Source organism: Panulirus ornatus, chromosome 58 (assembly GCF_036320965.1).
Source record: "Panulirus ornatus isolate Po-2019 chromosome 58, ASM3632096v1, whole genome shotgun sequence".
NCBI lineage: Eukaryota > Metazoa > Arthropoda > Malacostraca > Decapoda > Palinuridae > Panulirus > Panulirus ornatus.
Genome location: NC_092281.1, coordinates 31,254,227 through 31,280,684, shown reverse-complemented (window position 1 = coordinate 31,280,684; position 26,458 = coordinate 31,254,227). Strand labels below are relative to the sequence as shown.

Here is a 26,458-nt window from a genome sequence, read left to right as displayed (position 1 = left end):
GTTTTGGAAAGAGGGGCAAATATACAGTCTGTTGTGAATGAGAGGGCTTGGAAGTGAGTCAGTTGCTGTTCGCTAATGATACATCGCTGGAGGCTGTTTCGGGTGAGAAACTGCAGAAGTTGGTGACTGAGTTTCGTAAAGTGTGTGAAAGAAGAAAGCTGAGAGTAAATGTGAATAAGAGCAAGGTTATTAGTTTCAGTAGGGTTGAGGGACAAATAAATTGGGAGGTAAGTTTGAATGGAGAAAAACTGGAGGAAGTGAAGAGTTTTAGATATCCGGGAGTGGATTTAGCAGCGGATGGAGCCCTGGAAATGGAAGTGAGTCACAGGGTGGGGGAGGGGGCGAAAGTTCTTGGAGCGGTGAAGAATGTGTTGAAGGCGAGAACGTTTTCTCGGAAAGCAAAAATGGGTATGTTTAAAGGAATAGTGATTTCAACAATGTTATACGGTTGCGAGGCATGGGCTATAGATAGGGTTGTGCGAAGGAGGGTGGATGTGTTGGAAATGAAATGTTTGAGAACAATATGTGGTGTGAGATGGTTTGATTAAGTAAGTAATGAAAGAGCAAGAGAAAAGTATGGTAATATAAAGAGTGTGGTCGAGAGAGCAGAAGAGGCTGTATTGAACTGGTTTGGTCATATGGAGAGCATGAGTGAGGAAAGACTGATAAAGAGGATATATGTATCAGAGTTGGATGGAACAAGGAGAAGTGGTACACCAAACTGGAGGTGGAAGGATGGAGTGAAAATCATTTTTAGCGATCGGGGCCTGAACATACAAGAGGGTGAAAGTACGGAATAGAATGCACTGGAACAATGTAGTATACCGGGGTCGACATGCTGTCAATGGATTGAACCAGGGCATGTGAAGCATCTGGAGTAAACCATGGAAAGTTTTAATGGGCCAGGAAGTGGAAAGGTAGCTGTGGTTTCGGTGCAATACACATGACAGCTAGAGACTGAGTGTGAGCGAATTGGCCTTAGTTATCTTTTCCTAGCGATACCTTGTGCGCATGCAGGGGAAGGGGGGGGTGCCATTTCATGTGTGGTGGGGTGTCGACGAGAATGGATGAACGCTGCAAGTATGAATATGTACATGTGTATATATGTATATGTCTGTGTAAGTATATGTATGTATAAGTTGAAATGTATAAGTATGTATGGGCGTTTATATATGTATATAAATGTGTATATGGGTGGGATGGGCCATTCTTTCGTCTGTTTCCTTGCGCTACCTTGCTAACGCGGAAGACAGCGACTATGTATATTAGATATAGATAAATGATATATATATATATATATATATATATATATATATATATATATATATATATATATATATATATATATATATTTTCCAACAACAATGTTGTTCGCTGATGATACAGCGCTGGTGGATGATTCGGGTGAGAAACTGCAGACATTGGTGACTGAGTTTGGTAAAGTGTGTGAAAGAAGAAAGCTGAGAGTAAATGTGAATAAGAGGAAGGTTATTAGGTCCAGTAGGGTTGAGTGACAAGTTAATTCGGAGGTAAGTCTGAATGGAGAAAAAACTGGAGGAAGTGAAGTGTTTTAGATATCTGGGAGTATATTTAGCAGCGGATGGAATCATGGAAGCGGAAGTGAGTCATAGGGTAGGGGAGGGGGCGAAGGTTCTGGAAACATTGAAGAACGCGTGGAAGGCGAGAATGTTATCTCTAAGAGCAAAAATGGTTATGTCCGAAGGAATGGTGGTTCCAACAATGGTTGCAAGGCATGAGCTATAGATGGGGTTGTGTGGAGGGTGAATGTGTTGGAAATGAAATGTTTGAGGACAATATGTGGTGTGAGATGGTTTGATCGAGTAAGTAATGAAAGGGTAATAAAAAGAGTGTATTTGAGAGAGCAGAAGAGGTTTTGTTGAAATTGTTTAGTCACATGGAGAGAATAGGTGAGGAAAGATTGACAAAGAGGATATATGTGTCAGAGGTAGAGGGAACGAGAAGTGGGAGACCAAATTGGATGTGGAAGGATGGAGTGAAAAAGATTTTGAGCGATTGGGGCTTGAAGATACAGGAGGGTGAAAGGCGTGCAAGGAATAGAGTGATTGGAACGATGTGGTATACTGGGGTCTACGTGCTGCCAACGGATCGAACCAGGCTATGTGAAGCGTCTGGGGTAAACCATGGAAAGTTTTGTGGGGCCTGGATGTGGAAAGGGAGCTGTGGTATCGGTGCATTACACATGACAGCTAGAGAATGAATGTAATGAACGTGGCCTTTTCTCTCTTTTCCTAGCGCTACCTCGCGCGTGCGCAGGGTGGGGGTTGCTATTTCATGTCTGGCAGGGTGGCGACGGGAATGGATGAAGGCAGCAAGTATGAATATGTACATGTGTATATATGTATATGTATATTTTGAAATGTATATGTATGTGTATGTGCGTGTGTTGGCGTTTATGTATATACATGTGTATGATCGAGGGTTTGGCCATTTTTTCGTGTGTTTCCTTGCACCACCTTGCTAACATCTGGAAACATCTGCTCTCCTCTTTTCCTACCTAGGTAGTATAATAAAAAAGAAAAAGATATATATTTTCATACTTTATGACCGTTTTGAGCATCAGTGAGTTAGCCCTAGGAACAGACGAAGAAAGGCCACACCCACTCATATTCATTCTCTCTAGCTGTTAGGTGTAATGCACCAAAAGCATCGCTCCCTATCCACATCTAGGCCCCATGGACTTTTCCAAGGTTTACCTTAGATGCTTCACATGCTGTTTCAATGCAATGATAGCACATCAACCCCAGTATACCACATTGTTCCAATTTGCTCAATCCTGTGCACGTATTCCACCCTCCTGCATGCTCAGGCCCCAATCGCTCAAAATCTTTCATGCTGCACCCTTCCATCTCCAGTTTGGTCTCCCCATTCTCTTTGTTCCCTCTTCTTCAGACACATATTTGCTCTTCGTCATCCTTTCTTCATTCATTCTCCGTATGTCCAAACCATACCACACACCCTCTTCTGTTCTCTCAACCACACTTATTTTATTACCACACATCTTTCTTACCCTTACTTTACTTACTCGATCAAATCACCTCACATCACATATCGTCCTCAAACATTTGATTTCCAACACATCTCTGCACTAACTCATATATGCCTAAGCCTCACATACATATAATATAACTGGGACTACAATTCCATACATTCTTTAGTCCTCCCTCCCCCACCCTATGACTCACCTCCACTCCCATGGTTTCATTTGCTGCCATGTCCACTCCCAGTTATCTAACAACACTTCACATCATCCAATTTTTGTCATTTCAAACTGACACTCCAAGTGACTTGTCCTTCAACCCTGATAACCTTGCTTTTATTCACTTTCACATTCAGTCTCAAGTTTTTCCTTTCACATACTTCCAAAAGCACTCAAATCTGCCTCTAGTTTTGTATCATCAGGAAACAACTGACCCACTTTCTAGGCCCTCTCATCTCCCATAGACTGCTTACTTGCCCCTCTCTCTCCAAGAATCTTGCATTTACCTCCATAAATGACCTGAACAACCATGACATCACACATTCTTGCCACAGACAAACCTTCGCTTGGAAACATCTGCTCTCTTCTCCTCCTACCTGTATACAAGCCTTACACCCTTGATAAAAAGTTCTCACTCCTAGCAGCTTTCCTCCCAATCATTTATTTTTAAGTCCTTTCTCAAAGCATCCCTTTCAACCCTATCATAAGCCTTCTCCAGATCCATGAATGCTGTATACCAAGTAGTTTTTCTGAATATTTATCATACACATTCAAAGCAACCACCTTTACACATCCTCTACCACTTGTAAGACCATCCTGCTCCTCCCCAATCTGATGCTTTGTACGTGCCTTAACCTCTCAATCAATACCCTCTCATACAACTTAGCAGTTATACTCAACAAATTTATACCTCTATAGGTTGAACACTCACCTTTACCTTTATACAGGGGCACTATATAAATTCACTCACAATAACACCTTTTTCCAGATGCTGGAGATTTTAAAATGAAACATTATCACATGCAATAAATCTAAGATAATTTACCATAGAGTCAATTAAGAACAAAATGAAAAGGAAAAGTAATCATGACCAAAACTTACTCTTTTCACAAAACTTGCCAGTGTAGGCAGCATGGCATTTACATAGAAATCTGTTGCGGAAGGGCTGACACACCCCACCATTCTCACATGGGTTTAGTTGACATGGAGGACCTCGGTACCTGCAGATATGATAAGGGGTTGAGAGACTTATTATTGCTAGGAGGGTAAGAATATGTATGCTGGGACCTACAGTGGGAAAATTAGTCTAGGTAGTTCTAATGAAAGATGGAAAGGAAACCAGGGTGGTTTCTTACATCCAGTCATAAGCAAACATCTTATCAAGCACTTAAAACATCTTATTTATGGTTCACAGCAAGTAAAGCTTAATTCCAGTTTGTTCACTATACTAAAACTACATTGTGGGGTATGTATGACAAACATCAATCGTATGATTTTCCTTTATATTGCTTTGTTGGGAAACATGCTAACATCACATTTGCTGCTATAGCCTAGTTCTGCTTTGTTCTAGAGTAGGCTTTGGATGTATTATGTAAGACGGTTAGGGATAAAACTTCCAGATTAGTTTAATCTTCTTATCCTGAAGCTACTTTAGGGTTTCTTTCATGTAATTTACTGAGTTATCATCTTATACTTCATTCACCTTCATACAACATGTACAGTCATCTTCTTTAACATATTATTTCCTTTCTTTCATTTTCGCTAAAGTAAATATTAGTTCAGTACAAGCTCTTCATCAGTTTTAATCACTTCCTAAATGTAATACTCTGCCTATATGTGAGTGCTCACTTTCATACTCATGATCATTTTCTCTTTCAGTGAACAGTAGAATAAATGTTATTTTGAAAATTAGATCTAAGATTACTGCCAATACAACATTTTGGAGTAATTTGGAAACATTCTTTAAGCTGAGGACCAGCGGATTCTGAAAAGTCACTGCCAAAGATATATATTTCATCCATTCACCCCAGAAACCAATATCCAAATGAATGCTCAAATCTATCAGTTCTAATCATTGAGGATCACTGCATTTTCGACCTGTCAGGGATCCAAAAACTTCTTCCTCATAAAGACTTTCCTAAATCCTATAATCAATCTTAATCAAAGGACTAAATAAGGATTCAGAATATGTTTTCCAGTGTGTCCCTTTAAATCAAAGGTCTTCAGATTTTGAGTCCTACAACTTATCCCTTTGTTCTCAGTTGTGCATAATCAATAACAATTACCTATTTTACAGTAAGGGAAGAGAGCATTTCACTCCTGGTGCCCGATTACCTTCGCAAACTGCCAGCATTCACTGCCTTACTGGTTAGTTGATTCCAACCATCCACCTGATACCCATCATCCCCTGGAACTTCCATCACGGGGATGGTCATGACAAAAGAGTCTTCACTTATCCCCATCCTTACATGCCTTGCTTGCATACTCGATTCAGTACTTTCTTCCACATCATTTCTCTTCCTACAGTATTCTTCCATTCTATTTGCCCCTGTCACAGGTAGTCTTCCTCTTACACCAACCCCTTTAACTGCACTATCATACACTCTCCTTGTAATCTCCCAGTCTTGCACACTTTCCACATGCCTAAACCACCTCAAAGTATTACGTTTCACCCAATCTACCACTCCACAATTCGTTTCCTTTGCATTCCTTGCCATACCACATCTCTTACACACCCCTTCATTTCCTTCTTCATTCCATCTAGCTGCTCCTCTCAAATAGCTCATTTCCAAAGCCTCGACTCTTGACCGCTGTAACTCATTTCATGTCCATATTTCAGCTGCATAGGTCAGGGTTGGAAGGAGTATACTCTCTCTTCCCTTCTATACTTGTACCTCTACCATTCATTATTCTATGAAGGGAGACTCTTCTACCCTGTACTGCCCTCTCCCTCATCTCATCTTTCATATCATCAAACTTATTCAAAACAGTCTTTCCCCACTCATATTCAATTTAGTACACTATATTCTTTCACTCTTTATGGTTCTACAAAATCTATACTTTACTACTCCGTTTCCTTTTAAACACCATTATTTTGCTTTTACTTTATGCTACAGGCCCTTGCACTTATTTCCTCTTCCTTCCATCCTCCATATCCATGCATGTAACAACTGTTGCCTTCCCTTCTCTCATATTTATCAGTTCTTAAAAGTACTCTTTCTATCCTCTTTCACTTACTTCTTTTGATTCAGTAACTCCCCTTCCTTACTTTTCAATTTAATATTTCCACTCTTACATCCTGCTCTTTTCTTTTACACCCACCTTCATTACAATTTCTTATTTTCCTGAAACTTTTCACTTAACTTTCTTCCAAAATCATCACCTACTCTTCCTTTTCTTTCTTCTATCAGCTTAACATTCTGCATTTTCTTCCTCCTCCTCTCTAACTAGCTTTTTAACCAGCTTTTTGTTATGGCCTCTGGTTAATCTTGTGCTGCATCTCTTCAAGAACGGTTCTCATTCAGCATCATCCAACTGCTTTATAAATTTGAAGGCTGTTACCAGGTTCCTCCTTTCTCTCGTCTTCTCCATGACTGACAGCTGTGTAGCCCTCAGTCCGTCACTGTAGCTCAATTCTCTTAATTCAGGTGCCATCTAGGTTGCTCTTCTCTGTTCCTTATCAATCAGATCTTTGTACGTATTTAGGTGCAGTGACTAGATTTATGAAGCATAATCAATTTGAATGAACATGTGCACTGTTCAGAACATGTGGCCAAAATGTGTCATTTATTTCAAGAGTACTTAATTCATTTAACTTATGTAGTTTATTTTATTTACACTTTATCTGATGAAGCAAAATGTGTGGTGAGAAACATTGGGAAAACCAACAGAAAGCTAGCGAATGTTAAATTTCATTGTTCTTTAACAATGAGTTTATTAAAGAAAATGTACTGCTTACACAAATATATAATATAATATATTTATTTACCCTTTTCATACATATTCGCCATTCTCTGTGTTAGCAAGGTAGCGTCAAGAACTCCTCACTTGGCCCTTTTCTCTGTTCCTTTTTTTATGGAAAATCTAAACTGGTGGGAGGTATTTGCAGCCTCCCACTCCCACCTATTTTAATTCCCTTCTAAGACACACAAGGAATACAAGGCAAGTATTCTTTCTCCTATACCCCAGGATAATAATATACTTAATCGCCGTCTCCCACGTTAGCGAGCTAGCGCAAGGAAACAGACGAAAAAATGGCCCAACCCACCCACATACACATGAATATACATAAACGCCTACACACACACACATACATATACATACCTATACATTTCAATGTATATATACATTTACATATACAGACATATACATATATACTCATGTACATATTCATACTTGCTGGCTTTATCCATTCCCGTAACCACCCCATCACACTATCTGATGAAGCAAAATGTGTGGTGAGAAAAATTGGGAAAACCAACAGAAAGCTAGTGAGTGTTAAATTTCCATTCTTCTTTAACAAACAGTTTACTGAAGAATATATATATATATATATATATATATATATATATATATATATATATATATATATATATATATATATATATATATTTATTTCATTTATTTTGCTTTGTCGCTGTCTCCCGCGTTAGCGAGGTAGCGCAAGGAAACAGACGAAAGAATGGCCAAACCCATCCTCATACACATGTATATACATGTATATACATCTCAACGTATACATACATATACACACACAAACATATACATATATACACACGTACATAATTCATACTGTCTGCCTTTATTCATTCCCATCGCCACCCCGCCACACATGAAATAACAACCCCCTCCCCCCTCATGTGTGCGAGGTAGCGCTAGGAAAAGACAACACAGGCCACATTCGCTCACACTCAGTCTCTAGCTGTCATGTAATATTGCACCGAAATCACAGCTCCCTTTCCACATCCAGGCCCCAGAGAACTTTCTATGGTTTACCCCAGACGCTTCACATGCCCTGGTTCAATCCATTGACAGCACGTCGACCCCGGTATACCACATCGTTCCAATTCACTCTATTCCTTGCATGTCTTTCACCCTCCTGTATGTTCAGGCCCCGATCACTCAAAATCTTTTTCACTCCATCTTTTCACCTCCAATTTGGTCTCCCACTTCTCCTCGTTCCCTCCACCTCTGACACATACATTCTCTTGGTCAATCTTTCCTCACTCATTCTCTCCACGTGACCAAACCATTTCAAAACACTCTTTTCCGCTCTCTCAACCACACATCTCTCTTACCCTATTATTACTTACTCGATCAAACCACCTCGCACCACATATTGTCCTCAAACATCTCATTTCCAGTATATCCACGCTCCTCCGCACAACTCTATCCATAACCCACGCTTTGCAACCATATAACATTGTTGGAACCACTATTCCTTCAAATATACCCATTTTTGCTTTCCGAGATAATGTTCTCGACTTCCACACATTCTTCAAGGCTCCCAGAACTTTCACCCTCTCCCCCACCCTATGATTCACTGCTTCCATGGTTCCATCCGCTGCCAAATCCACAACTGACTCACTTCCCAAGCTCTTTCATCCACAAAAGACTGCATATTTGCCCCTCTTTCCAAAACTCTTGCATTCACCTCCCTAACAACCCCATCCATAAACAAATCAAACAGCCATGGAGACATCACACACCCCTGCCGCAAACCGACATTCACTGAGAACCAATCACTTTCCTTTCTTCCTACACGTACACATCCCTTACATCCTCGATAAAAACATTTCACTGCTTCTAACAACTTGCCTCCCACACCATATATTCTTAATACCTTCCACAGAGCATCTCTATCAACTCTGTCATATGCCTTCTCCAGATCCATAAATGCTACATACAAAATCCATTCCCTCTTCTAAGTATTTCTCACATACATTCTTCAAAGCAAACACCTGATCCACACATCCTCTACCACTTCTGAAACCACACTGCTCTTCCCCAATCTGATATTTTGCACATGCCATCACCCTCTCAATTAATAACCTCCCATATAATTTCCCAGGAATACTCAACAAACTTATACTTCTGTAATTTGAGCACTCACTTTTATCCCCTTTGCCTTTGTACAATGGCACTATGCAAGCATTCCTCCAATCCTCAGGCACCTCACCATGAGTCATACATACATTAAATAACCTTATCAACCAGTCAACAATACAGTCACTCCCTTTCTTAATACATTCCACTGCAATACCATCCAAACCCGCTGCCTTGCCGGCTTTCATCTTCCGCAAAGCTTTTACTACCTCTTCTCTGTTTACCAAATCATTTTCCCTAACCCTCTCACTCTGCACACCACCTAGACCAAAACACCCTATATCTGCCACTCTATCATCAAACACATTCAACAAACCTTCAAAATACTCACTCCAACTCCCCTTACCTCCTTTGTTCTCACCTTTTTCCATTCTGTACTCATTCTCTCCTGGTACTTCCTCACACAAGTCTCCTTCCCAAGCATTCTACTGCCCTCACTCACGCGGACCTCAAAGAACACATAGGTGGTTTTTTATCAAGCATAACTCTTCTCTTGTACTGTAACACTGACAATATCAACAAAGCTTTTCACATTGTTCCCAAGACATTTTCACACAAAAAAGGTACATGACGATTCCTTACAAAAAAGGACAAAACGTGGTTAATCAATTTCATAGCTGGCCAACAAGCTAGAGTCATTCACAATGACTTGATGCCTAAACCCCTTACACTCTTATGTTGGAATTCCCCAAGGAGCAGTTTTTTTCTCTAACTCTCTTCAGTCTCCTGCATGACCTTCCAGAGACCACACTGTAAAATCCTCTCCTATGTAGACGACTTTACCGTCACATTACAACCTGACACTAGTCAGGCAAACAAACATGCAACTCTATATCACAGACCCTCCCTTCCTATGCTGTACATATAGGTAATCACATCAAAAATATTCCATGCAACATTACCTTCGAACACCTCGCCCGCCCGTAGCTCGCTCATCTAAGTTATCATAAACCTCAGAATTGACAAGGAGACGCTGAATTGCGCCATTCAGGCCTATGGTGACACCAGAATCTGGATGTGCCATTGTATAGTTCCTGGAGGAAAAAAAGGAATATTAGTCTCTGAAAGACAAACATCTCAATCAATTTTTCAAGAAGGAACCCCTTATTTACTACCTGGAGTTGGGGAAATCATCCAAGTTATTTCTTGTAACAGAATGACAATAACATCTTTACTGTTTCTCAGGGAACTGATTTTTGTCTTTCTGTCATGAGGATGTAGAATATAATGGATGACTTCTGAAAGATGGGTGTATTGATTAGTCTAGACAGAGGAAACTATCTTTTTTAAAGAGGGAGGAGGACAGTTCTGGTCACTTCCATGGGAGAGAAAGCATATAGATTCATATGAATTACGAATGTTTTAGTTCTTGAGGAAGGAATGATATATTTCTTGGCTCCTCAAGGAAAGAAAGTGCTATGGTTAGGTTCTAAGGAAGAAAAATATCTCAACTATTTATAAGATAGGACCAAAATTTCACTTAGTTTCAAAAGCCAGAATGCCTTGTCTAGTGACTAAAGAAAAAACATCTTGGTAATTTCATGAAATAAGGAGACAGCCTTGCTTGCTTCCTGAAGAAAGGAAAACATCTTTGCTAGTTCCCAGGAAGAGAGGATATCATTACTTGTTTCTGAATACTGTACTATTGTTATCAGTTTCTATCTTTCATGTTCGAGTCAAGGAACAATTGTTTATTTCCTGGCTGAAAAAAGTGTTGAATCAATTACTGAGGAATGGAGGAAGTGTTGGTAATCTGCCATGGGAAAAATAGTGCTTTGATAAGATCCTTACGGCAGACCTTTACTATCAGTTTCTTAGAGAAAAAAATTTTTGTTTCTTATTTCTTATCTTTATTCATTTACTAATATTTATATATTCATCTTTAAGGGAAAGGAGAAGTATCTCCAGAATCTTGTGGCAAAGATAACTTCATAGTTACAGAAAAAGTGATAAAGTTTAGGTTCTTTCCTACAGGAAAAGGGAACATACTGGTTAATTCCTGGGAAACGAAAGGTCAGTGTTAAGTATGAGGTAAGACAAATGTTCTGGTAGTTCATGATGGGAGACAAATCTGCCTTAACTCTAGTTAGTTTCTAAGAGGCAAAGGACACTTTTTGGCTGCTGAAATTAGGATAAAAAAGTGGGGTAAACATTAACTTCTGAAAATGGAAGAACGCCTTGGATAATATCTAAAAGCAAACAAAAATTTTTTCCTTGTCCGTGTATGAGGTTGCTCTCAAGAGAAATGATGGTTAAAGCTTTCAAAGTTCTCAAAGATAAATGATTTCAAATGGATATTCTCAACCACAGCAGGTGACGATAAATTGAAGTAAGATGAATAAGTTTAGGAAGGAGAACATAAAGGTACATGGGTATGTCATAAATATATGATGGTTAAGAGTACAAATGTAGGAAGCAGTGATCACGCAAGAAAGAAATCAGTCATGAAAAGTTCATGCAGACTCTACATTCTAGAATCCCCTGCGAAGAATTTTATAACTGATAGATATGAGTTCTGCAGGAAAACTTTACCAGTATGAAAGGACAAAAGCTGTTAACATCAATACATGTGAAAAAAAAATTAATTTCAAGGTACAGACAGTAACTGTCAAGATGGTTCTTACGAGGAAAAAGACTTACTGGATAAATCTTAAATCAGGAAAAATTATCATTTTTTCAGTTTACATATTCATTTGTAGATGGATTCATATTCATGTCGATGAGATGGGGGAATACTTTGTACTGTTGGAATCATTACGTCAGAATCAAACATACCTAATAATGGGATTTTCCGATATGAAAAACTGGAAGGTAATTATGAAAATGTTTTTCTTTACATAAGCAAAATTACATGCCGCTGTGTTGCAAGCTTTCCAATAATACTGTGCAACAAATTTTACTTTTATTTGTTCCTGGGTAATAATTGTTATTTTCCTATTGATTTTGTATAAAAAGTATAAAATATTACTATATTCTATATTCTCTTGGAACTTTGCTTTTGTGATCAAGACAGGGATATTTTGAAATATGCTTGTTTTTCAGAACATTTCAGATATATTCAGTGATCAGTAGCTGATCGAGAACTTTCCAAAAGTTTCCAGTAATATGTATATTAGTCACAGTGGGAGGAAGACATTGTAGATCCACATTACGATTTCCGAGTTGCAGCTGAGGAGAGAAACCCATACTGCCTCAATCACAATGACCTCAACGACTTGATCAGAGATCTTGGTCTCACAAAGTCCAGTGCCGAGCTTTTGACGTCTAGGCTCAAGCAGTGTGCAAAACGCAGCTTCTTCACCCGTCAAGATCGGCGCTGCTTCTGCCACAATGTAACCAGTCTGTTCGAAGCAATCGAATCGCCTGTAACAAGAGCGAGTGGCGCCTCTTTACTGACAGCTCATCCAGGAGCCTCAAAGCTGTGCTGTTCCATGACGGGAACAAGTATCCGTCTATTTCCCTGGCTCACTCGGTGCACCTCAAAAAAGAATACAACAGTGTCAAGACCTTGCTAGACGCCTGAAGTATGATGAGTACAGCTGGGTGGTCATCGCAGACTTCAAAATGGTGGCATTCCTGATGGGTCTCCAAGGTAGTTTTACCATGTTTCCCTGATACCTTTGCCTTTGGGACAGCAGAGACACCGCGGCGCAATACCACAGGCGGGACTGGCCATACCTGGACCGAATTCTCTGTGGGGATGAACAACGTCAAGTGGGAGCCACTGGTGGACCTCCGGAAGGTGTTGATGCCACCACTGCACATAGAATTAGGCCTTATGAAACAATTTGTCACTGCTCTAGATAAGGAGTCTGCAGCCTTCATATACCTTCAAGATTTCTTCCCTAACCTGTCTGAGGCAAAGGTCAAAGTCGGTGTCTTCGTCGGACCACAGATAAAGATCCTGGAGTGCAAAGAATTCCACAAGAAGCTCATTCGGAAAGAGAAAGCAGCTGAGTTGTAACGGTTCGGAGCTTCCAGTGCAATCACAAGGCCGAAAACTATGTGGATCTGGTTGAGGCTGTGGTGAAGAACTACGGCAAAATGAGCTGCAGGATGTCCCTCAAAGTCCATATCTTTGACGCCTATCTTGATAAATTCAAGAACATGGGAGCGTGTTCGGAGGAGCAAGGCGAGCATTTCCACCAGGATATATTGAACTTTGACCGCCGCTACCAAGGAACATATATCTTGAGCATGATGGGAGATTATATTTAGGGTCTGATTCGTGAAAGTGATTTACAGTACATTCGTAAATCTAAAAACTACTCACGTCTGAATCTTTTGTGATCACTTTTGTTTAACATTAATGTAAATACATGTTAATTGTGACCCATATTTTGTTTTTCTGATTGTATGAGAATGAAAATGTGCAAGTTTGTCCGTTGTCCAATTGGTAATAAACTTCAAAACATCATTGTCCTGCTCAAAAGTAAAGTCTGAAGGGAATAACAGCTTTTTTCTCTAATTTTCACGCATAAGCAATTCGGAAATAACACTTACTATCCAGGAGCAAAAATGAATAAACTGACAAAGATTCAGATGCTCTTTATAAGTGAACAATGGAGCAATAAGAGGAATTAATGGTTTTCTGTACATCGTAATAATAACCTAGGAGAATTAATGAAAACCTACTAGGTCTAAAGACTCAATAAAAGGAAGAAGTAGATTATCTAAACTTTTAAACTAGGTCTGAAACGTGGCTGATGAAATCCAACCCAAAAGATGTAAAGTATTGAGAGGATGGGTCAGAGCTGAAGACAGCCTTAATATGATCAATACCTTAATAGGAAATAAGCTTCATGATTCTTTGTGCCAGAGTCCCAAATAATAAGTATAGTCAAGGAGAAACTGTCAGGTAAATATCAGATAAGCTTTCAAGTATATGGATAGGAGATATTTAGCAAGCTGTTCGTGTCCTACATAAGCTAAAACTAGAATGCTACGCTGGTTTGGTCACAACACCTAAAGAAGCATAAGGAACTCAGATGGGGTCCAGACGGCGGCAACAAAGACAGTACCACAAGTAAGAGAGTTAAGCTCCGGGGAAAAGCTGGAGGCTTTAAATTTTCCCACCTTGAAAGAGAAGAGACTGAAGAACGACCTGATCACAACCTTCAAATCTTCAGAAGAGATCAAGGAATTAGATAGCTCTTTGAGAGTTGTAGGGAAAGGGAACCCGAGGACATAACATGAGAGGAATTTAGAACATGTAAATAAGGATGTAAAGTAATACGTTTATAGTATAAGAGTAGTGGATGAAGGGAATATATTGACTGAGGACATGGTTAATGCAGACAACACATATTCAAGAGGTTGTATGATAGTAAAAAGCGTTCAAGAGATAGGGCTCCAAGGGTAAAAACTCCCTCCTCATACGGAACACGAGAGAGAGAGAGAGAGAGAGAGAGAGAGAGAGAGAGAGAGAGAGAGAGAGAGAGAGAGAGAGAGAGAAAGAGAGAGAGTCAAAGGGAGAGAGAGTCAAAGGGAGAGAGAGAGAGAGATATCAACAGCTTATAAAGGACTTTGTGCAAAAATACTACTACCATAAAAGCATTCTCTGACCATCAATAACCCCCAGTTATGCACAAATGGTTGTAATAATTCAGTGTCCTGGATTTTCCTTCCATACGTAAAAGGACTCGTAAAGATGAAGGCCAGCCACAAATTCAGGGTATTAACCATGAGTGAAATATAATGCAAAAAGAAAAAACTTATACCCACATACAAAATATTTTATCTTCATTAGCGGTGATGATCAAGGACGTCTGCCTGCCTTAATCTAGGGAATCTCATTATTGCTATATATACTCTCGCCAACATACGTCCGAGCTCCAATCTGACCGACCAGTCGAATCTCAGAATTGACCCAAGTCAGACGTATGACAGCATGGCACGTAGAATTTGTATACCTGTAAAGCACTTTTATCCTACTCAGTTTCTATCATTATTATCTCGTGTTTTATTAGCCAGCTTTATTATATGATTCTGTAGTTTCTTTTTTTCATTTCAGTTTCTTTAGATCATATTTCATCATCTTTACTTTTTAGTTCATATTTTTTCCGGTGACATGTATGGATGGTCTTAAGTCTTAAGTCGCTTAGGTCGTAAGTAGGGGAGAGCTTTATATATATTTCTTTACATTTACTCCAGGACCAGTTTTTATGAAAGAGGCCAAATGATTCACAGTATCTTTCCATAGGTCCTGCAACCCAAGGTTGCACTACTTCCAGCATCACAAAAACAGTGGCTTCTTTGGAGTGAGAAGCTCTTTGACGAGACTACACTTTCATTGATACGGCCTTGCCAAAGGTGATTTCACTTGCGGTGTAATATCAAACAAAGGGAGTCCGGTAATGCATTATGAAGATTTTTTTCTTCATCATGATCACTGTTTCCTGCATTGGTGAGGTAGCAACAGGAATAGACGAAGGGCCGCATTCATTCACATTCTCTAGCTATCATATATAATGCATCAAAATCACAGCTTCCTATCTGCAACAAGGCCCCCACAGACCTTTCCATGGCTTTCCCTTATTGCTTCACATGCCCTGGTTCAGTCCATGGACAGTACGTTTACCTTTGTAGAACACAGTGTTCCAATTCACTATACCCTGCGTATATCTTTCACTCTCTTGCATTTTGGGGCTCTAATCACTCAAAACCTTTTTCACTTCATCCTTCCATTTCCAATTTGGTCTCTCCATTCTCCTTGTGCGCTCCACTTTTAACACATGTATCCTCTCTGTCAACCTTTCTTCACTCATCCTCTTCGTATCTCCAAACCATTTCAGCACAACGTCTTTCGCTCTCTTAAACATACCCCTCCCTTACCCTTTCATTATTTACTCTATCAAACCACCTCAAACTACACATTGTCCTCAAACATTTTGATTCCAACACAGACGTATCCATTGCCCATACCTCACATCTATACAATATTGCTGGAACTACTATGCCCTCGAACATACCCATTTTCCTCTCCCAAATAATGTTCTCTCAACACATTCTTCAACGCTCCTAGAACCTTCGTCCTATCCCCCACCCTATGACTCCCTTCCGCTTCCAAGGTTCCATTCGCTGCTATGTCCACTCCCAGGTATCTAAAACACTTCACTTCCGTCAAGTTTTCTCAAATTAACACCCCATTTAACATTTCCCTCAACTCTGCTGAACCTAATAACCGTGTTTTTTTTCACATTTACTTTCAACTTCCATCTTTCACATACTCTTCCAAACTCCGTCCTCAACTTCTGGAGTTTTTCACTTGAATCCACCACTGTTGTATCATCAGCAAACGACAACTGACACTTTCCAGGCCCTCTCATCCCCCATGGGCTGCATACCCGGCCCTCTCTACACCCTAGCCTTTACTAGTACTTACTCGAGTTACTGATCACCCTATAAGGTAGGTAGTAGTTGGTAGGCAGCCAACGACCAGGGAGGTATATTACCAGTACTACCCACCTAGGTATCAGGAGGGTTAGTGACATGTGCTTAGTGAGCCAGCACTTAGTGACCCAGTTAGCTCTCATTTCTTTCTGCCTCACTAACATGTGGACTACTGGCATTCTGTCCACAAACATACAATCTTTCCGTGTCATATATAACGCTTGACAACACAACTCTGCAGCTCATTCTTCGTAACTAGATTTTACTGTGGTGAGCAGTAAAGATTATCTAAATCAGGAATTCACCAGAAAATTCCCCTGGGTGCATCTATAAAGTGCCATGTAGAAAATGTGATAAGTTTTATTTTGGGCAGACTGGTAAGGATCTTTCTGTTTGACTTAAGCAACATAAATATAGTATAAGAACGAGACAAGAATCAAATGCCTTGTTTAATCACGTTAAAAACTATGATCATTGTACTGACTGGAGTAATGCAATCTGTTATTAACTCCAACTCTATTACCATGGGAAATATCATTGAATCTTCTATTATTAAATACAAAAAGAATTATAATGTTAATGTTAGTGATGGTCTATACAAATTAGATAACTTTATTGTTGATAAAATTTGTAAAATGATAAATTCATGATACGATTGTTGCCTGTCTCTTCGTTGTATATCAACTGACAGTTATACTTATCCCTTGTGTCTCCCCTGATGATGTGATTATTACTCGAAAGTGCACTTGGGATCTTATCGTGTTTCATTTTCCCCGTGGACACCGGAGACTCATAGGAATACATATATACATATATATATATATATATATATATATATATATATATATATATATATATATATATATATATATTCTTAATACCTTCCACAGAGCATCTCTATCAACTCTATCATATGCCTTCTCCAGATCCATAAATGCTACATACAAATCCATTTGCTTTTCTAAGTATTTCTCACATACATTCTTCAAAGCAAACACCTGATCCACACATCCTCTACCACTTCTGAAACCACACTGCTCTTCCCTAATCTGATGCTCTGTACATGCCTTCACCCTCTCAATCAATACCCTCCCATATAATTTCCCAGGAATACTCAACAAACTTATACCTCTGTAATGGTGTGGGAGGCAAGTTGTTAGAAGCAGTGAAAAGTTTTTATCGAGGATGTAAGGCATGTGTACGTGTAGGAAGAGAGGAAAGTGATTGGTTCTCAGTGAATGTAGGTTTGCGGCAGGGGTGTGTGATGTCTCCATGGTTGTTTAATTTGTTTATGGATGGGGTTGTTAGGGAGGTAAATGCAAGAGTTTTGGAAAGAGGGGCAAGCATGAAGTCTGTTGGGGATGAGAGAGCTTGGGAAGTGAGTCAGTTGTTGTTCGCTGATGATACAGCGCTGGTGGCTGATTCATGTGAGAAACTGCAGAAGCTGGTGACTGAGTTTGGTAAAGTGTGTGGAAGAAGAAAGTTAAGAGTAAATGTGAATAAGAGCAAGGTTATTAGGTACAGTAGGGTTGAGGGTCAAGTCAATTGGGAGGTGAGTTTGAATGGAGAAAAACTGGAGGAAGTGAAGTGTTTTAGATATCTGGGAGTGGATCTGGCAGCGGATGGAACCATGGAAGCGGAAGTGGATCATAGGGTGGGGGAGGGGGGCGAAAATTCTGGGAGCCTTGAAGAATGTGTGGAAGTCGAGAACATTATCTCGGAAAGCAAAAATGGGTATGTTTGAAGGAATAGTGGTTCCAACAATGTTGTATGGTTGCGAGGCGTGGGCTATGGATAGAGTTGTGCGCAGGAGGATGGATGTGCTGGAAATGAGATGTTTGAGGACAATGTGTGGTGTGAGGTGGTTTGATCGAGTAAGTAACGTAAGGGTAAGAGAGATGTGTGGAAATAAAAAGAGCGTGGTTGAGAGAGCAGAAGAGGGTGTTTTGAAATGGTTTGGGCACATGGAGAGAATGAGTGAGGAAAGATTGACCAAGAGGATATATGTGTCGGAGGTGGAGGGAACGAGGAGAAGAGGGAGACCAAATTGGAGGTGGAAAGATGGAGTGAAAAAGATTTTGTGTGATCGGGGCCTGAACATGCAGGAGGGTGAAAGGAGGGCAAGGAATAGAGTGAATTGGAGCGATGTGGTATACCGGGGTTGACGTGCTGTCAGTGGATTGAATCAAGGCATGTGAAGCGTCTGGGGTAAACCATGGAAAGCTGTGTAGGTATGTATATTTGCGTGTGTGGACGTATGTATATACATGTGTATGGGGGGGGGGGGGGGGGTTGGGCCATTTCTTTCGTCTGTTTCCTTGCGCTACCTCGCAAACGCGGGAGACAGCGACAAAGTATAAATATATATATATATATATATATATATATATATATATATATATATATATATATATATACATATATATATATATAGATAGATATAGATATAGATAGATATAGATAGATAGATAGACTATAATGAAGGATGAATGGTTAGCTTGAATACAGACCGACATTTATGATGAAGATTCGGAACTATTCTGGCTTGACTTTGGACTAACTGTCATACCACAGCTTCATTACAATAATTCTATATATATAAAAATCCAGTATATCTGCTTCATACTTTCAAGCGAGTTTCAAAAATCTATTTCTAAAAGCTTTTGTCTTTAAAGGAAGAGCCAACTTACTTTTGCAATTGTTTAGCTCTATATAATATCTTCACTAAAAATCACATGAACACAGGACATTATATTTCATACGATCATTAGAAAATCTATGACAGTAAGAGAGGGCCAGCAAGGATACACTGATTTTCAGAAGGGTATGAAAATTATAAGCAGCAGAGTTAACAAATGATAACATCAAGTAGGAGGAGGTACGTCAGCCATAAATAACCTGTAACTAGTGTGTGGGTTGTCCACTGGTTCCTGAAATGGGGAAAACTTTTTCAGGTTTATGTCTGAAATGGATGTCCACATGGTTATTCCAGTGAAGTTAAGGCTACTTATTATCATTTCTTATTTGTATTTCCTATCATAAGTGATTAGTGCGCAAGAAAATCTGAACAGAAATAATCCTTAAACTTCATAGCGCCCTAATCTAAGCGTCTTATAATCGAGTTGAAAAAGCCATATCATTATACTTAAGGTAGAAGGAATATAATCAAGCAAAACTTTTGTTCTCCCTTTCCAAACTGCTTCATTGAATTGCTAGCTGTATGATACTTACTCGAGGCCTCCAAGGTATAGTGGCTGGTTGAGGTTGAGCTCCTTCAACCGTGGTCCACTCTTTCCCATGACCCTCCGGCCTTGGTTAAGTCTCAGGATACCACGTCTCTTCTTGCGTCTCACACGCACTACATGCCATGTGTTCAGTGCTACACGGTTGGGACTCCTGTTGGTGGCCATAAAGAAAGAGAATTAGGATGATAACATACATCTATTGGTCAGAGGGTTGAAACTTTAGATACTGAGGTCTGACTAATTATCTGGAAGGTTTCCTCTGGAGTGTACATGAGTGGAAATTCTTGTTACGTAAGAGATTATAACTCAAGAGTACTCTTCACCCTGTGGGCATCATTTACTGAATGATGGAGCTCTACTGTCATGAAAGATGCATGTACTATGGTTCATGAAGGTGAGTGACTACTGAACGACAGTGGACTTACTTCTTGTGCAAGATAGTACGGGACTGGGACTATTCCTCATACAGAGAGAGAGATACGTCACCTTATTTACTATGGGTTATAATATTCTTCAACATGGACAAAACAACACAGATGTACAAGCTGAGAGGGTGATGCAAAAGGAAATGATTAAAATTATACAAAGAAAGTACTAACCACAATGGATTATGCATAAACTCAAACCATAAAAGAATAAGAAACTAATCTTTTGCAGGGAAAATACTGTGCCAAAATAAAAAGCTTACTAATGAAAATAACATAACGTCTCCACAAGCATTACTCTAGTGTGTAGTTTACATGACAGTGGTAAGTGTGAGGGCAGCAAAATGTGTGTGATGGTACCAGGAAATCAATTCAATGCATTCAGCCTTCAAGAAGAGAATTTATAGGTCCTCTTGGCAAATGTTCGAACATAAGAGTAAGTCTAATGTTTAAAACTTTCTGGAAGTTGTGCTTCTTGCAAAATTTCGAACATATTGTGGCTGAGGACTGACATGAACCCGCACTGGCGAGAACCTGCGTTGGGTAATCTGATTATTACTTTGGTGAGAACTAATGACTGGTTTATATCTACAGTAAAACAGTTATGAATGGATCCATTGGTGCCACTGACGCACTACGTGAAGATGTTCACTGACCAGTATTGCAACACTATTTATAGTACGTGTGGATATTTGATCAAAAGATATTGCAAAACCTTACGTGTTGATACTTTTCCAAATATTCTAAAACTACTACAATTTGACATCTATTCAGTTGGTATTGTCGGCAAGAAAGTTGAATATTGATTAAGAAGTGGAGCAAAATAACCGTTATGTGATAAAAGGCAATTCAAGCTGATGAAAATAACCTGGAGCATAATGAGTTGTTATGCATTACTGATAACACACAGCTATTATCTTATCTGTATGACATTGCAAGTAATCTTGAGTAGTTTCATCAGCATGATACCCTGGGCTACCTTGAATCATGTTATGATTAAGAATGTACGGTATCATACGATTTAGAAGATTAATGCACATGGAAGTATATAAATGTAATTCTGGAAATAGACTTTAACTACAACTTAAACCCATCAAATGACTCGTTAAACAAATACAAAATGTTTAACTACAACCTCTAGCAGCTGCAGTGTATAAGAAACGGCTGCATTTACTTCAACATCAATTTCTTCAACTGCAGTTAAAGAAATCGATAATGAATTAATACAGCTATTTCATGTGCTTTACATTGTGGTTTCAGAAGGATGTCATAAAATATTCTGACTTTGCTGAATAAAGTTTAGTTGGAACCTATTTGCAAAATTACATTTGTACTTACATGTCCATTAATCATATGAATCTTATGTCAAAACTTGACAATCATCAAATTTACAAAAACATTTATGATTAGTACATTGGGTACATGCCACCACAGTTACTAATATAAATACAATGATGTACATTAACTTTACTAATTTGTGTGGATGACTGTTACACCAAAACCTTATACACATTCCTTGTTCATCCACACGGCAAGACAGACAAAAAGAACTATTCCCGAGTATAGTATCCTGTTGTGGCTATCGTTCATCTGCCTTGATCGAAGTATTATTTCAGCTAGGTAATAAAAGAACAACTTTTACTGCTTTGATATCTGATCAAAGGATATTAAATCTTCGTCATTTTCAGGTAGAGAATAAACCGTCTACTTTAGTTTCCGCAGTGCATGGCAGTGATGACCTGATCTAGCTGGGTCATGCAGACTTCACATCCAAAGCCTTAAAGTGAGATCAGAATCCCACATGATAGTCTGATTTATCTTCACAAGTCTGATTTATCTTCACAAACCTTTCTACCACAGAACAAATTCAGCATCACAGTACACTCAGGATCAAGGCTTGCCTTTTATCATTTTCAATCTAAAACTTGTCTGCAAAGTAGATGAACTAGATTTAGAGAGGCTTCTTTATGCATCATGATATGAATTTAAGAGACTGTTAGCTTTAAATTTTCTAGGCAAGTTTTTTTGAATATCCAAAACGAAAAGAAGGCTAAAATTCAAAAGAGAATGGCTGTCATCCCTACTAAGACTAGCTTCATTAATGAAGTTCATTCAGTCTTGAGCTGCTATTCCACTGTAAAAAAGAGATTACCTCCATCCTCCAACCATGGTACACCCTACTGTCATCCTCAGGTCTACGGCTGCATTACCTCCCTTTCTTGTTTTAGCTGAGCCCAGCAGATGCAAAGGGGCTGATAGGATCTCTTTAAGCCCAACAGATACAAATGGGGTGATGAGGTCTCCCTAAGCCCAGCATTTCAGATATAGAGATGCGCAAGGGAGGGTTCAGGTAATACAGTAGTGGCCCCTGCCATGATCCCTGCAAATTTAAGACATATTCTGACCATACTTTCCTGTGTGACTCTGCCACCAGTGAGAGGGAGGGCTCAAGTGGTAGTGTATTGGCCCCTCCCAGTACCCCAACTCAAGGATCATCCCGTCCCCTACCCTTGGAACAACCCATTAGGTAGTAGGTTGTTGAAAACAGCCGACCAGGGTGGTACTACCGTCCTCATTGAGGAGCGTTAAAATGGTGCCAGGAACCATCTTACCCTCTCCATATCACGATTGCTGGTCTTACTTTCTGTCTCATCAAAACGGGACCACCAGTTCAGTCCTACAAGCTTCATGCACCTAATTAAACCTTCCTTATTATTCTCATTTTTTTCACATCAGTGCTATTGCCAATTTCTGTCCACTCCAACATTTATAAGTATCATCATGACAGAGTCCGTCAAATCTATGGCCCCTAGTCTCCCCCCGGCATCATGAGGTGCTAAGAATCTCCGGGTTGCTGCCTGACTACTGCTGATGAGAGGGAGGGTTGTGGTAGTAGTAATACCGGTCCCTCCCATTGTCTTTCCCTCTCTGTAAGATCTTCCTCTTTTTCTACTCATAATACCAATATTCGTGGCCTCTCTAGTAACCTCTGGTCAGTCGAACACCTACCGTCTCGTACCTCTCTTGATATATCACATCTCTCGGAGACACAGTAGTCTAATGATGTTATCACTAGTCCCTTTTTCATATCTAAGTCTAACCTCCACTCACGATTCTGGCTCAAAGGTGGTGATTGTGCTTATTCCAACATAAACACAACTATCGCACACCTCAAGGACCTTGAGTCTTCAAACTTTGATGTTATGTGGCTCAGGGTCTGTCTCCCAACTATCACACTTTTCCTCTGTTTCGCGTACTGCTCTAGTAATTCAACAAATTTTTATATCTTTGACGGTCTAAACTCCTGCCATGAGACTGTGACATTACAAGGATATTGCCCGCAAGCCGAGATCCTCTACCTCGGGGACTGCAACGTTCACCATAGGGAATGGTTGAATTCCTCCTATAAGGATAGTAGAGGGATTGAAGCCCTCACGTCCTCCATTCTCAATGATTTAGGGCAAATTATCTCCTACCCTACTCGTATTTATGACCGCTGTGACCATTCTCCTAATATTCTGGATTTGTTTTTCACCTTTAGTCCATCCCGCTGTCCTGTCCTGTCTCCTACACTTTTTCTCTTTTTTTTCAACGCTTTCCTCTCCAACACGAACAATCCAATGCACTAATATGTTGACTACTCAACCCCTTCAATTCTGCTCCCACTTCTCTCGCTCGATCTGCATTTCGTCTTGACACAGCTTCCTTAGTGAACTCAGACTTGGACAGGATATCTCACTGGGGATCAAAGCCCACAAATTTTACCTGTGCTTCCTACAGAAAAAGAAAGAGAATGGAGTTGATTTCTTATCATGCTCCCAAACCAACTATTTGATACTGTTTTTATTTTCAGTGTAGTCTAAGGATGCTGGATCAGATGGCTGCAAGATATGGTTTCGCAGCTAATCACTTTGAATTCTAACAGGAAAGACCCTGATTTTTTACCACTCAAAACAACAAACATTAAGTCTCCCTTGCTGGATATCTGCCCACTAAAGGGTTATTAAGTTAATATTCCATCGATTAGACTGGCACTATGATTTTCATATTAGATGGTTTTAAAGAGTATTTCAAGCTACTCTGTTACGTGAATAAAAGATCAAATGTGAAGACACCTACTAATTCGATGAACACATGCGAATGATCACATTCAGTAATGTATCAGGTGAAGCTGAATTTAATGGCCAACAACAGCTTAGATTATTAGGCTAAAATGTTTCCATTAAAGCCAGAGTGACTCTGATAATTTTTCATCTTCATATCTTATGAAGCATGAAAGCTAACTGATGTGAAATCCAGCAAATATTCTGCATTCAGAACCATTTAGATGCTAACATAGATGAGTCAAACGACAAATGGTTATTCGTGTGACACTCATGACAAGATAATGTAATCGACAAAACATCTAATGAAAAGCTTGTTAAATTACATTTTTGATGAACCCATGTTTGTTTACAATGGGTCTTGGTTTTACCAAGAAATAACAATTACGCTGAATATGAAGTGTTCATGCGCTCCAGCTTGTGCAGCGGTAGGAACCAATACTGTGTGGGAGGACTTCAAGATGTCAGCTTTCAGACCAGCCGTGAGGTTTGGTCAGAGGTTACACAGGAAGTCATGCGAGGATCTGAACTGTGTACAGAGATAAGACTAAGGCTTTTACTAACCCAAGGGCAGCTCTACACCAGTACCCACCAAGTAATACTATGTGAGCAACAGATAATAACATCATTCTTCTGCTGGGTTCGGGTCATCCTGCCCAAAGGGACTTTCCGATATACCTTTTGACAGACTAAGATGAAAACAACAGATAAACGTAATAAGTAAGTAAACTGGTGCCTTGAAATGTTGTGAGAGACTTTTTAAAAACTATGAAACAAAAGTTGTATCAAGGCTGAGCAAAAACCGCGTGTAAAAGGTGTAAAAGGTAGGAGATGCTGAATAACTCAGCAAACGTCAAGTAACCGACATGTTTTGTGACATTAAAAACCTCCTCAGGAAGAACAAGAGGCGATGCTACCATCAAAATCCAAGTGCTATTATATACTGGCGTGTATATCGATCTTTCAGTATATATACATATATATATATATATATATATATATATATATATATATATATATATATATATATATATATATATATATATATCCCTCAGAATAGGGGAGAAAGAATACTTCCCACGTATTCCCTGCGTGTCGTAAAAGGCGACTAAATGGGGAGGAAGCGGGAGCTGAAAATTCTCCCCTCCCGTTTTCAATTATCCAAGAGAAGGAACAGTTCTTTCTAGAAGTGGGTCAAGTGAGGATATCACCTCTAAGGCTCAGTCCTCTGTTCTTAATGCTACCTTGCTAACGCGGGACATTGCGAATATGTACGAAATATATATATATATATATATGAAGGTAAAATCGCACTTCAGTAGTTCATACAATGTTATTTATCATGTAATTTTTCTATATATGTAGCACATGTTTCGTGGAGACAATCTACTTCATCAGGTGCCGATACTTAACAAAGTTATCTAAATCCCAACATCACACTTGATTCCCGCCGTCCAACACCAATCTTTATAGACCAAGCACTGTCTGCTTTGTCTGGCCGTAAATTGTTGTAAGGGAGAGTGATTATAGGGGGTCACGTGGCGGGGGTTGACCTGGGTAACTGGGTGTGTCTTGAACTTTTTTCTTTTTTATGTTTTCTTGTTTTGTCAATTCTCTCATAATAATTTGGTTCATGCGAGGGTGGGCTTTAAAACTGCCTGGGGACAAATCAAAGCTATTAGTATAAGCGATGAAGACAGATTAAATGACGTTGCGTGTGGCATAATTACCAGAGGGGTATAAAATAACGGGATTTTCAAGATCTATGGAGGTGATCAATTTCATGGCAATGTTTAGCAATCGCATTTTTGTGGTCATCCCTGCGCACTCAGTGAATGACGGTGCTAATAACACCTATCCGTTACAGAGTTACCTGTCTGGTCAATATAGATATATTTACATGCCTTGCATTTGTCAAATGCAAAGGTTTGTGTGGGTTGTATGTGATGCCGAAAATGGTTGATGTACTGATCGGTGGAACTGTCCATTCGAGGTGACCAGAGGTTGTGACCTGGTTTCATGTCTATTTGGGGATTAAAGAGTAACCAGAAGCTTCCGTGGAGATCTTGAAATTCGTCTTTGGATGAAACATTGTGCTAACTATGTAACATAGTGATTACTGTGTTTTTATGGGGACAGTTTTACAGTCGTGTTGTCCCATCTTCTTAA

General features: G+C 39.5%; 1 protein-coding gene across 1 annotated transcript in view; it reads right to left on the bottom strand.

Annotated features, from left to right (window-relative positions):
- The window catches only part of LOC139766704 (agrin-like), an 889,459-nt gene that overhangs the window by 39,619 nt on the left and 823,382 nt on the right, over window positions 1-26,458 (bottom strand). Inside the window, 3 exon segments of the mRNA XM_071695624.1 lie at window positions 4,121-4,239; window positions 10,027-10,158; window positions 19,748-19,912. Coding sequence (XP_071551725.1) covers window positions 4,121-4,239; window positions 10,027-10,158; window positions 19,748-19,912 — 416 coding nt within the window.